Source organism: Pocillopora verrucosa, chromosome 4 (genome assembly GCF_036669915.1).
Source record: "Pocillopora verrucosa isolate sample1 chromosome 4, ASM3666991v2, whole genome shotgun sequence".
In the NCBI taxonomy this organism is placed as follows: Eukaryota; Metazoa; Cnidaria; class Anthozoa; order Scleractinia; family Pocilloporidae; genus Pocillopora; species Pocillopora verrucosa.
In genome coordinates this window covers 10848523-10862512 of record NC_089315.1, presented here as the reverse complement: position 1 = coordinate 10862512, position 13990 = coordinate 10848523, and the positions used below count along the sequence as shown (strand labels likewise).

Sequence of the window (13990 nt, the reverse complement as noted above, 5' to 3'; positions counted from 1 at the left end):
AGCAATAATCATCACCTGGTAATTCATTCAATACATGCATCAGTGGTTCATTATTAAATAATGTTGATAAAATACCTAGATCACCGGACATGACAGACACACATCAGTGTGATCTGTGTTGTGTAATTGTTTCTCAATCTCATCGAGACCTTCCCTACAGATGGCATACTGCCCCGTTTGTTTGTCTATTTTGTCTATTAAAAGAAGGAAACACTCTTGATATGAAGGGCTGTTGCCTATTATATCAGTTTCTTTATTTCACCAAGAAGTAAAAAACATTATAAGTTCACGGTAAGGGTGAGATTTCACATTGAACCAAACACTTCTAATTATTCGGGGCTTTAGGCATTGCTTTGGTTTTGACTGTTTTGTATTTTGCATGGCCTCATTGGCACAATCTGGGAGTTCATCATTTTCCTCATCATCTGCTGTTTCCAGTGGGAGGTTATCTGCACCAATATCTTTTGACTTTTTTACAAAAGGTTTTTGGGGTGAATCATACAATGCAGCCCAATCAGCTAAGGTAACATTTTCAAGGCTGCTAGGTCTTTTCATTGATTGTTTAACAGACCACTAGAGTGAACTTTCTCTGATTCATCATCTATTTTTTCTATTTCATTCATTGGTTTTAATAGCTTAACTCTTTCCTCAGGTGGTGCAGTTTTAATAAAGATCACTTTTCAAGAACTTTTCCTCATTGGTAGCTGAAGAACTATGTAAACTGCTTCCAGAGCACTTATTTCAACACTGTTTAAAAATTTATTTCCAATGTCTCCAAAACTTTTCCTCCCAGTTCAAATTCTAAATCAGAATCTGAATATTCTTTATCATCAACAAGCTTGCCAAGTATTCTTAGGAGATGAATCCACTTTGTTTTAGCTGATGAAAAACTACAAATAAAGTAGCAGGTCCGAGTTGTTTAATCATTACAAAGATATCTTTTTTTGGCCCGCTCAAAATAAGGAGGTGAACCCCAAAGAGCTCATAAAAAGTTGTAGCCTTCATCAAGATGAACTAGTCTTTCTAGTACACCTTCTTGCTTTAAGTGACCAGATGTCAAATTCCTGTTGTTTCCCTTACATTTTCTCAAAGCTACTTGTGATTTCCCCAAAAGAATCTTCATTAGCAATTTTAAGTTTTAAAAAATTTTTCTCAATATGTATAGCTGCTCTTCAATCTGATTGTCTTAATTCTCATTTGCAAATATCACTGTAATGAATATCGACTAGTCCATTGTCATTCTCTGACCTTTTTTGACCGACAAATATCCCTGAATAGGCTAACTCTACAGAATATTTATACTTATATATTTATAAATATACTCAAAGATACACTTCCTTCCCCAGGTGTTATTTTGTAAATTTGTGCTCACTCATTGTCTTCAAGAAAGTCAGTAGCAGTTAACATAGTATCAGTTAATTCTGCAGGTATTTCTGCATCATCTTCAATCCAATCATCAAGTTGATTTATGTCTTCACCACCTTCACCTTATTTGCTCATTAGGTTGTGAAACATCACCAGTTTTACATTCATTTTGTGAAAAGTTTGTACTACAGCTTGTTGCCCTGTCTGCACCAATGGAAATTCCTTGTTCTCTATAAAGGATACTGTTTGTAGCTAGCCAGTTTGCTGCCTGCAAAATTTTATTAGGTCTAACATCCAAAGACTAGGCAGAAATGTTGTATTCTAATCATCTTTTTAATTGAACTTTGATTGTTCCACTTTCTTATGGCAACTGTGATAACATATTGACATTATTGTTAACATCTGCTGAGACATTTACCATGTCCTTTTATTTTGAACTGATTTCCTCTGGGAGCTTGCAGAGGCTTTTGAAAAGCCTACCTAAAACATTTATAACAATACCATCAACACTTATTTTAGTAAGTAAGTATTTTCCTGCAGTAGGGTTAGAAAGTCTAAGTTTTTCAGCAATGATAACACTGTGTTTATACCACTACTGGTTACAACAAGAGCAAATGTACTCTAGACGTCTAGAGACATTGGCATGAAATTTTCTGATTTCATCAGTAACGGTTGGATTATACACATTTTTCTCATCTGGATATTGATGCTAGTTTGCTAGTTTCTCCTGTCTATGGTCTGCAGATTCATTTGCAATTTTCTCTTTCTGATATTGACGTTGGTTTAACAGTCTCTCTCCTCTACATTCTGCAGATTCATTTGCAATTTTTTCATTCTGATATTGACATTGGTTTAACAGTCTCTCTTCTCTAAATTCTGCCAATTCATTTGCAAATTTTGTGTCTTTGATACTGAGATTGGGTTTTAAGCCTCTTTTTCCTTGATTCAGAAGATTCATTCACACATTTCTTTTTTCTTTTCAGATGCTGCTAGGCCAGCCCTTTTTCCTTAGATTCCTCACTTTCATTAACCCTTCTTCTCTTCTCATATTCACGTCTGGCAATCAATCATTTTTCTTTTTCTTCTGGTGTTTCAGTTTCAGACTTTCACTTACTTTTTACTGGTTGTGTTGGTTTCTTTTAATACTGAAAGGCAAATGTTCAATTTTTGGACTCTCAAGAACATTCTGCAAATCATGTTCATTATCTCTGACAAAGACACCTTTAATTTCAAAAGGAACAACCCCTATTTGTATGCAGGAAATTGGAAAATATGATACAAGGTTTTTAATTCCTTCAATAGTAAGCAAAATACATTTCCCAAATGAATGGGGCATCACATTCAAATCTCTGGAATGAGCATCAAAAATTTTAAAGCTTTGTTCTGAATTCTTAATCACTGCAACTGTATTAACTCCAATCATTAACAAACAACAATTTTCGTTAAGTTGAAAATTAAAAAGCAATTCTGTCAGAGAATTTTGAAGAGACATATATGGTCCATTATTTGATGCCATGAACAAAATTCCTGTTAATAACTCACTGTATTCTGTTGTGCATACTTTATAAAAAATTGAAACAATGCATGGAACATCAGTTTAAAGCATATAATCATCTGTCTTGAAAGAACATCTTATTGATATATTCAAATTATTTCCATTGGTAAGAATATTCTTCAAAGTGGAAGAAGCCCACCAATCGACATCTTCTATGTGATGATATAATTATAACAGCAGTGAGTGACATTTCTACATATTGCTTACCAGCATTTTCACCAGAGTGCTCCATTTCCTTGATTGTAGTCAGCACATATTGTTCTTGTTAGATCGATGACATCAAATATTGTAGGGCCTGGATTTTCCTCTGCATTATTTGCCTGCCTTATAAGTAATAGAATATAGGCATTGTAGAAAATTATTTGTGAAAACCAAAACATCACATCATTCCACATTTTGTGTAGTCCAACAACTTTTTTCAATACTGGCAAGTAAAATACATTTAAATAGAACATCATAAGCATTAAACTCCAAAAACGATCCTCAAAACGTGATAAGATGTCCTTTGTTTCACGAAATTGTCATGAGAGCCAATCCTTGACCGGTACTGTTCAATCGAGATTCCCATACTTACATTCGTCGTTTTGAAATACGCCTCCATGAATTCTCAACAGTGCGAGAAGAATGCAACCACAACACAAATGATTTCACTTTATGGCACTTTCAGGTGGCTTAAGAGACTTTCAAACACTTTCAGACACTCAGTAGTGCAACCCGCACCGATAGATCAAGCCGATAGTTGATGGCTTACGAGAGTGCAGTGGCTCCTTTCAGTGTAGTACAAACCGTACCGAAGATTCAAGCAGTTAAATGCTGTCTTTTAAGAGCGTAAAAGCTCTTGCACAAGCTGTACTTATAACACAAGCCGGGTCTGCGTGTGTTGGCTTGTGTGAGGAGAACTACCTCGTGATACGATCACTTGAAAAACATTTCTCGAGAGCACGCTTACAACGGATGGCTGACTCAGACTAATACACCATACGACACTAAACCACGTAATAGGCGCTCGACTCTCGTAGAAAAATAAATCAATCAATCAATCAATCAGATCGTGCCATAATGTGGCTACACCCCTTGTGTAAGCCACACAAGAAACAAGCTGATGCCAGAATTTTGGATGATTCTTCGCTATTTGTGAAATGGAAATTTGCCTCCAATTACTGTCCAACTATACCCTAGTATATTTACAGAGAAAAATAACCAGATCCATCGTCAAGCTTAGCCTGCCAATGGAGTGTGTTTGACAACCATAATGCATGCAATCCCGACAGAAACAGTACAATGTGAATAAAGGTGAAACGCTTGTGCTTTACATCAGCTTCTTGAAGATTTAATTCGCCACTACACTGTTTACATCAACCAATACGTTACATTCTATGTAGATTAATTACAGCGGCACACCGGGTCATAGCTATCTATCTAATTTTTGCAAAGCTTAGAGAAAAAATACGAAAAAATTAAGCGTTCTAAGCCTGTTGTAGAATAACAAATGTGAAGACGTCAATTTATAGTAACTATCTTTAATCGTGTAAAGAGTGAGACGGCTTTCACGGCCAACATCACAACTAGCGGTAGATATAACGAAAATAAAACGTGATTCGATGCCTTTAGGATTGCTAACATCTATCTACAGAAGATTTGTTTTCCTCCATCACTAGATCATCCAAGACTACCAAAAACAACTTGAAAAAGTGAAATGCTCAAATTTTTGTTTACATTAATTCATCTATTTTTTTTACATTTTTTATTTCTTTTTTTTAATCTAATTTTTAATTTAAGCAAGGAACTATTTTCATCGAAAAATCACAAGTAACAAGGAAATTTCGCTTAACATTTTGAAAAAAAAAAATGAGGATACCTTTTACAAGTCAGAGCAGTCCACTATAACTTTCACGAACATTACTTCATCCTTGATATAAGCATGCTTGTTCAATTCCGTCAGCGGAAAGAACAAGGGACAACCGCTGGCGATGTTTGTTTCTCTTCGTGGCCTATGGAATGACGAACTGTTCGGATCAGGTCTGAACGCGTCAATCACGTGTTCCACGTTATTCTGATCCAACATCATGAAGGTGACCTTCTGTCGAAATGGCCAGCGGAGGAGCGCATCGTATTCGCCGCGCATCAGCACGAAAAACAGCGAAATGTGCGTCCCCTTGCCTGTCCCGTCTCCATTCAAATAGATGCGTGCGCACATCTTGTAGCCTTGACGACTTGTGTAGAACGGAGGGCTGTAATAGGACTTCTCTGGTTCGTTAAAGGAGTCATATATCTTGGCAGAGACATTTGAAATTCTCCAAAGAAGTACGCCATCGAAACTGTACGGTTCTTGGTCTCTGTTGATTTGTAAACCAGCCACTGGCGGCATGTTCCTCGTTCTCGTAGCTTCTTCCATAGAATCTACTTTTGCCTGCAGTCGCCTCAAAAGTTCTCTGTTCCTCTCGTCTTGTCTTTTGAGCCAGACAATTTCGTTGTTTTGGTCGTGTATGGTTTGATTTGCTTCTGCGAGTAGAAGTTCGTGATTTGCAAACTGTCCTTGCATGTTGCTGATCGCCCTCTTAACGTCATCTAACACGTTAGTTATCTGTTGATACTGAGCGGTAAGGGAACCGTGCTGTCCTTGGCCTGTGGGTACTGAATCGGGTTCCACCAATATATCCTCCACGTGCATCAAACGAGATCTTAAATCATGAAGCTCATCTTGAATGGCCCCATTCTCTCGTACAACTGCTGTTACCTGGGATACAAGCTGAGAGACTGTGGACTTCAGTCGGCCCATTACAGCCACTCCCTCCCTCAGAGGTTTTATCTCGTTAACAAAGAATCCAAGCTGGTCTCTTATTCTGAGTATAAAGGGGACGAGGAGGCCGAGATGAAAGACCACCAAATTCTCGTCATGCTCGCGTCTTTCGCTACGTTTCATCTCCTGAAATAACAGAGGAGGACCCTCTTTAGTCAATAGGCCCACCCTCAAAAATGGCCGGAAATAAAGCAAAACTGCACCTAAGAGCAATCATTCAAGCACACGATAGAGGAGCATCTAGCTACAGGTTATCAGAATTTATCAGAACTGGAGACATCACTTTTGCAGTGAACAGTGAAATCAGTCTAAATTCTCCATTGTTTGGAGAAAAAAAAGAAACGATGACCTCTGATCATTTTTTCATCCTATTACCTGAATGTGTGAATTAATTACAGAAAATAACAGTACATGTGTAGGTGTGAGGTAAGACTGCAAGAGTTACATGGAGTACTATATGAGTGAAGTGGAAAACATTATTTACCAGTGAAAGGACTGAAAATAAATCCCAAACAAGTTATTTCCTCAAACAAAAAACAAATCAGTCGTCCCAAGGATACAGCTGAAAATACCTCTGTGGTTTCGCATCCTAAAAAGCGAAAAGGACATAATGCTTTGGATCCCTCACAGTCTCCATTCTCTGGATCACGGTGTGCATTGATATTTCCTCGAGGAATATCCTCGTTACACAAGATGCACTTCACTGGAAAAGACTGGCAAGCGTTCTTGTAATGATCCTGCAATAGCAATCAAGCGATAAGTGGTTGACAGAGAGAGTACTAAAGGAGGAAGAATGAAAGGGAAATAACAAAGAAAAGATTGGAGTTGTGAGACAGAGCGCGCGGAGAAGATCTCCGTAATAAAAGACAAAGTAATACCAAGCTAAATTTACAAGGAATTTTCGGTTGAGGTATCATAAAGAGAGAAGCGGAACGACAACCCTCAGCAACAACGCTTACGACAGGAATGAAGCAAAAACAATAACCTCATTGACGACAGTAATGCATCATACCTCCAAATCAGAGAAAGGTAGTTCTTGGAGACAGTGTTCACACTCTGCCTTTCTTTGACTGCATTCCTTTTCCAGATGTTGTGCCAGATCTTTTTTCAGCAGCTTCGTTTTACATTTGTCCTCGTAGATGCAGTTTATCTCTTCGTAGTCGCAATTGGCCAAATGTCCCTAAGATATTATCATCATCATCATTAATATCATTATCACTATTAGCATTATCATTATTGCACCTGACGTCAAGAGAATACGTGCTATATTCGAGCTGTGCGATTTCAGGGTTTGAGGGACATCTTGGAATGACTGACCGCTCGCCTCGATTTCATGCGAGAGCTTTGAATCCCACAGGTTGAGTGAAGTCGAGCGGGTCGACTCGCTTTGGTGTGGATGTTATGAAAAGATATAAAGAAAACTGCAACCATTTATCGAAGGAAACTAGCGACTAGAAATCAGAGCTGTAAGTCATGCCACCATTCGACGTTCGTAAGTTTCATTAATCTATGGCGAATCGGCTCACTCACTCTCACTCGGCTCACTCACTCAGCGAACGATCGGCTCACTCAGCTCCGGTTATCAGCTCATATATTGAATCACCTTATTTACCTAACTATTCATTTTTACGGCGTTTAGGATTCTAACTTCAGTTTTAGGGTGTTTCTAAAATCAGTAAGTGAACTATCTTTTAGACGACGAGGAAGGCTTTGTACCCTTGCGAAGCTAATAGCTTCGTTAAATAATTGATTATTTAACGAAATTATTAGCTTCGCGAGGGTACAAAGCCTTCCTCGCCGTCTAGAGATTGTAGATTGTTGACATCTGCATGGGTCTATAGCTCTGTTATAGGTCTATCAGTCACCAATGACAAGGAGTTAGTTTTTTTCGCTGATGGCGAAGGAATTTTCTTCCCTTCATCCATTGATCCTTCCTTTCTATTCGTCCATAGTTACACAGCTACTTCATCCGTGCGAGTCTTCTTCCGCAGAAGTGAAGCGTAAGAGTAATACCGAAAACAAGTGATGGTGAGAAAAAAGAACAACTTGATTTCCGTGCAAGACTCTTAAGAGAGCGAGTAAGTTAGAACCAGATCTATCCAAAACAAATAACAGATTTACATCCAGAAGTAGTAGTATACTTTGGAGTCTACAAGACGTAATAGAGGTGAAGTTTTGACCAGAAACAATTTCAATTTAATCCGCGTTGGTTATTGGTTAATTCAGGCGAATTGATCCAAAGTAATGAACTACTACCACCCTTATTTCCGTGATAAATTTGCTTGGGTTTTTATAGGTACAATAGTCCAGCCAGTTACGGTCGATTGACTTACCTCTAGGTTAGTTATTTTACCCTCCCACTCACATCCGTGGACGATATGCAAGCAATGCACCATAAGACTTTGGATCTCCTTCTTGACACATCCATCTGGAAAGACCTGCAAAATTGTTCGTCTTATTATCCTTTCGTCAATACGGATGCTCTCGACATTTAAAGATATACAACTGAAATAAATCATTGACAGCTACGGGAGGCAAAAATTTTGCGCCACGGAAACTAATTCTCATTTAGCCCATGACTTATGTTAGTATATACCACATAAGTGAATGCTACTTTTCGCGCGCGCTGATCGGCCAATTCGGAAGTAAATAGCTATTATTGTGATATACCTAGACTTTCACTCAACAAAACGAGCACTGTGATTGGTTGCTTCTTGGTCACGTGCCCCTGATCCAATTCAAATGTATCCGGACCGGGATACAATGGCACAGTTATTGCCCGCGCGCCGAATTTTGCCATATTTTTGCCATATGATTGTCTGATAGGAAAGTCGAAATATATAACAAAGCACTCAATGTATGGTCCCTCGGGAAACTGGTAGGTTTTGTTTTCCTCGGGACCATGCATTAAATGTATACTATTCACCTCTGAGCAACTGATGAGATAAAGTGGTGCGTCAAAAATTTAATTTGTGACTATTTTTTATTACGCTGAAAGAAACAACCTGGTACCTGTAATATATGCTAAAACAATTATTCACCTCCACTTCGGTGAATAATTGTTTAAGTTTTCCGGAAATAGCATTAATTAAATGGAGTAAAATCTTCTTCAAACAAGAAGCGGAACACAAACTGTAACAGACACTCTCTTAACTAGGAGATTTTCTTTGCCACTTGTTGAGAAAACTTGTCTTTTATTCATTTTGGCAAGTATCAGGGAATATTCTATGGATCTACTTGTGAAAATGATCAATCATTTGACACGCGTGCCGTGAACTCGTACATCCCGTTTGATATTCAATAAAAAAGCTGTTTCCCCACTGGAGCGCAGGTTACAAATCGTCGCTTTGACGTTATCATCTAAACTTAGTTGTATGGTTATTTTTTACCATCAGCGAATTTTCGTATGATTTTCACATTATTTCTCCTTGACAAGTCTTAACAGTCTAGCAAGGTTGACTAACCTGAGCAGCGTTGAACTCTTCATCATCAACCTTACACTTGAAAACCGCGTCCCTGCGAGGGTCAAAGATGTACATGTATTGAAGTCGTAGTAGGGCAAATGTGATGAAAATGATTTATCGTGACACTCAAAACGGACTGGAGGAAGTTATCACGAGGATGTTTTTCTCGCCTTAGTCTCTGGAACAATGTTTTGCCTCGATGGAATTTTCTATGCTTGGTGAAAATTACATTAAATATTTATCGAACAAAAGACAGCACTTATTATTGTGTCACAGGTGAATCCGTCTGGTGTATATATTAAGGTTTACCTCTTCAAATGTTCGAAACAGCCTCGACAATAAAAGTGTGCGCATGGCGTTTGCACTGGGTCACGCAACATTAAGTGGCAATGCTTGCATATGTACTTCGGTAAGATATGTTCTAGATCGCCTTCAGATAGTTGATACCCTGTCATCTGTCCGGTGCGTTGCGAGAAATTAATAGATAGTTGAAAAAAATCAGAAGAGCCACCAATAATTCTCTCTTATTTTGAAGCAAGTGGAAGTGTTGTGTACGGAAGCTAATTGCCGCCAGCTTGACAAAATCTTGGACGATCTAGGAAAGACGAAAACTCACCATAAGCTCCTAACAGACTTTTCAGTCATAACATCAGAAAGACTTAAACGTCGCTAATAATGTTGCGCAACGATCCAATTTGAAATTGAAAGCTATTTTTAGGGTTGAAGTGCGAATGCAAACGACTGAGACCTTCGCTTCAAGCCCTTGTTGACACCGTGTGATACTGCTCAAAAGAACATTCAAACTATTGAGGGTAGAATAGTAAAAAAAAAAAACTGCCTAGAAGGCATTTGAACTTGTTGACGAACTCTTCTACCTACACTTTTCTTGAGTTTGACAACAAACTCTATCCCACATATTCAACTCAGCACGGCGGTCAGACCTCGAAGAGGAATTTATATCGTCGCAAAGCACTTGTGCGTGAAACGACTTTAAGGAGGCTCCATAGGGTTTTTTGACTGCGCGAGATCTGGCTACGAACATAGCGCAAGCTTTAAAAGTGTCAACATGCAAAATAAACATGGCGGCTCGATACGATCGCACGATTGTTGTCTGAATAGGTGAGTTAAAATAGTTTAAATCAATACAGTTTTCATAGACCTTCTACGCCTGAAAATAAGGTCAACCGGAAAGAAAACACTGTGGGAAAGATCGCGCCGGAAGGCGACAGATTCGAAAGCTGAGGCGTATATAGATCCTGGCGAAGTTCTATCCCATTACGCTATGTTTTGCACAGAAAATAGGGCTCTTTCTAGCAAGTTTTATCGCGTTTCCTTCAGTGGAATTCTCTAAGATTGTGCCCGTTCTAGTGCCTGTTGATCAGAAAAATACATAAGACCAAATTTGAGACAGAGGAAGAAAACGCGCGCGCGTCAGCATCAATCAAAAACCCTCTAGAGCCTCCATAACGAAATAAACAAACCTCCGACCCAAGTTGTTTGCGCAACCGCAATAAGATTGGGATGGACACATAAACTTTTGGAATTCTTACTACGTAAAGCAAAAAAGAAATGCTCGGCTGGCACATTTGACTTACACTTTTATATAAGCCGATCAGATGCAACTTGTTTCCGGAAGAGAAGTCGCCGTCGATACTTGTCGACCTCGCTGTGAAATTCAAAACGGAGAACACATCCGTTAATTCAGTTCTTCTTGGGCGAAAAGACCTTCTCGGTGCACACAGGTGAAACATCAAACTTCTTAAGCCCCGAATGAAAAAAACTAACGCAGTAAAACGAAACCGGAAGTTGTCTTCTGATGCGGTTGAAACTTGCCGATCAGCCTACATAGAGATGAATTCTCTAGGTGAATGACAATTCCCAATCCTTAATCCCAATCGAGTAAGCGGACAGTACCTACTTTCTGAAACCTACTTGTTTTTTCCTTTTTTAACACACACCTAGGACAGCACGCAACTTTTCTTAATGGATCTAGGAGTTTCCTTGAGCGACATGCATTGTGGGATAGGGAAAACCCCTCTTCTATGACTTTAGAAAACAAAAGTGTTCAAGTTGTCAATCACAGACATCGAAATATCTCCTAATAAAAAATTTTTGATCAGTAATATCAAGCTGTGTTAGGATGAAGTTAATAATCATTAGCAAAATAACGCGAAAACGAAAAACGTTTTAAGATAGTCATCTAAACTTGAAGAATTTTAATGTCAAACTTGTCACGCAGTGTTAACCCTGAGAGTTTCTATAAAGGATGCGGTTCCTTGAACAAGGTGCATTCTGGGATAGGGAAAAACCCCCTCTCTTTAGAGTACAAAAGTGCAATTTACGCACTTGACCATACACTGGTATAAGTAGTCGATCACAGAGATCCAAGTATCTCCTTATGAAAAAACTTTGATCAATACTGTCAAGGTATGTTAGGTTGAAGTTAGTAATCATTTGTAAAATAACGCGAAAACGAAAAACCTTTTAAGATAATCATCTTACCTTGAGGAATTTTAATGTTAACCTTATCACGCAGTGTTAACACTAAGAATTTTTAAAATGAATGTGGTTAACGTAGCAGAACTCACAATATAATCAAGGCACCCAACCAAATTTGAAAAGAAAAAAATCATTTGACAGACAATTTAATTTACTGTAAGTCACTGGCTGATGTCAAAGTTGGAATGCAAGCTTTTAGTTTGTAGCGCGGGCACGCAACTTTTCTCGATTTATCCAGGAGTTACCTTGAACGACGTGCATGTTGGGATAGGGAAAACCCCCTCGCTTAAGAGAACAAAAAAGTGATATACGCACTTGAGTTTCTTTAAACGACGTGCATTATGGGATAGGGAAAACCCCTCGCTTTTAGAGGACAAAAGTGTGATATACGCATTTGACTATACCCTTGTATAAGTAGTCGACCACAGAAATCCAAGTATCTCCTGGTGAAAAAACTTGATCAATACTGTCAAGGTATATTAGGATGAAGTTAATAATCATTCGCAAAATAACGCGAAAACGGAAATCTTGTCAAAGATAACAACCCTATAAAGAATTTTAATGTTAAACTTGTCACGCAATGTGTCAACCTGAGAATTTAAAGGATGTGGTTAACGTTACATAACTCACAATACAATCAGGGCACATAACCAAATTCGAAAAACAAAGCATTTGAGAGATAAATTTTAAGGAAATGGCTGTCATTATCGCCGATATATCCTGACAAGTTAGCCTTGATTAAAAAAAAAACATCGTCGCTTTGCTCCCATCGGTATATGTTAATTTTCGACGCATCAGATATCATATGAATTGAATTTTGTGCATGACAGAGACAAAACAGCTAATTTTTGCATGCTTTTACTGTAAGTCACAGACTGGTGTCATAGTTGGGATGCACTGTAAGCTTCTAGTTTTAGGCGAATTTTAAGATTATAACAAATTTCAAGTTTGAACAGAGTTTCTCATACGCTTGTGAACAAAGCCTGACAAAGGGTCTTTCCGCATTAGCGAAAAAGTTCTTTGTTTAGACAAATTTTCAAGTGCGAATGGTTTGTCGCGACTTGACAATATTGGCCGAAGTTGACAAATCGAAAAAATTTGTCCCGGGTTACAACTGGACAAAATCGACTAAATAAATAAAGCCGCGACAAACTTGTCGATCATTTGTCGTAGAAGCAACGACGAGCTTGTAATTTTGTTCCAAAACTCGGGGATTCTAAAATTTTAAAACGAGTTAGGATAAATCTTGTAAATCGGAGTTGGAAACCTTTGGCAAAATATGCTGGCCGGTCTTATGAACGAATCAGGCGCTAACGGAATTTGACGGCTTTTTTTTTACAGCCAACAACATTACGGCAAAACTGATCAATCACTTTATACAAACCAGACTAAGTACATTCGACTGACAACAACCTTTCACTTGACTCTGATGATGAGTTCTGCTCAGGTTGTCGAAACGTCACTCACACTACCGACAACAGTCCTTCTCAGGACTACACTCACTCGGACGATCAAACTACACTATTTGAAATCTTTAATTCGAATGCAACAGAGAAAACAAAAATTTGTCCTTTGATTTTGTCGGGACAAGTTTAGTTTTCTCCGCTTGAGTCGAAAGGCCCGAAAACAAAGCCAGTGCAATCAATATTTCGAGATACATGAAGATAACCGTTTATATGTAAATCAGGGCAACCGTAATTGAAGATCTGCTTCGCATCCTCCGAATTAAGGGTACTCCGTTAATAATATAAAAAGACTCGACAAGATGAACTCGGTGAATTGTGGTTAGAAATTAAATCCGATCTGAACTACTGATGACTTTCTTTGAATGTGAGTTTTAGCCTTAGTTGCTAGCGATAAAAGCCAGGTTATTCGATGATTAATAGGAGCGGGTTTGAAAAATCATACAGAAATTTAGGAGCCTATGGGCTCCTAATAAATTTGAATGTGTTTCCAGTCACAAGCCATTATTTACTGGCATATGGGATTAAACATTCTTCGTAGTTTTTGAGGTATATTTGTAAAATGTAGAAGTAACCGCGACATTATCAAATGAAGCACAAAGTCCTCAAAATGGCAGCCGTCACCTCGAAGAAAACTGAAATTTGCATATATATTAATGTAAACAAAGCCACTGTATTCTCACCTTCTTACTTTATCTTCTATTTTCTACTTTCTCGCTTGGTTTCGGTTTCAGTTTAGATAAATTTAAGCGACGCTCAGGGATTGTAAGCAGTTTTACACGAATCATGGGAAATATGATATTAAGCTTTGACGTATTTCATTTAACGTCACTACTGTGTCCGG

General features: G+C 38.3%; 1 protein-coding gene and 1 pseudogene across 5 annotated transcripts; both read right to left on the bottom strand.

Moving 5' to 3' along the window:
* Positions 1-1679: 1679 nt before the first annotated feature.
* On the bottom strand, positions 1680-3822 carry LOC131784968 (uncharacterized; annotated as a pseudogene).
* A 412-nt stretch (positions 3823-4234) lies between these two features.
* Positions 4235-13968, bottom strand: LOC131784969 (TNF receptor-associated factor 3-like). Of its 5 annotated transcripts, none has more exons than XM_066164737.1 (8): positions 13830-13968; positions 10780-10850; positions 9494-9779; positions 9185-9236; positions 8054-8158; positions 6733-6900; positions 6293-6457; positions 4235-5846 (listed from the first exon to the last, which is right to left on the bottom strand). In XM_066164737.1, exons 3-8 carry the CDS (start codon positions 9637-9639, stop codon positions 4782-4784), a joined length of 1701 nt encoding a protein of 566 aa, XP_066020834.1. In that variant the 5' UTR covers positions 9640-9779; positions 10780-10850; positions 13830-13968; the 3' UTR covers positions 4235-4781. The 5 variants fall into 5 exon arrangements, with proteins under 5 accessions (XP_066020834.1, XP_058957794.2, XP_066020836.1 ...); XM_059101811.2 differs by lacking the exon at positions 13830-13968 and adding an exon at positions 11103-11188; XM_066164739.1 differs by lacking the exon at positions 13830-13968 and adding an exon at positions 11117-11177.
* Between the last annotated feature and the right edge of the window lie 22 nt (positions 13969-13990).

What these genes read in the sequence shown, in the direction of transcription:
- LOC131784969 (XM_066164737.1), bottom strand. Translation starts at nt 9,639, where the DNA reads ATGACAGGGTATCAACTATCTGAAGGCGATCTAGAACATATCTTACCG. An exon ending in GTAAAATAACTAACCTAGAG is followed by an intron (nt 6,901 to 8,053) that starts GTAAGTCAATCG and finishes ATAATATCTTAG; the next exon opens with GGACATTTGGCCAATTGCGA. An exon ending in TACCTTTCTCTGATTTGGAG is followed by an intron (nt 6,458 to 6,732) that starts GTATGATGCATT and finishes TTGCTATTGCAG; the next exon opens with GATCATTACAAGAACGCTTG.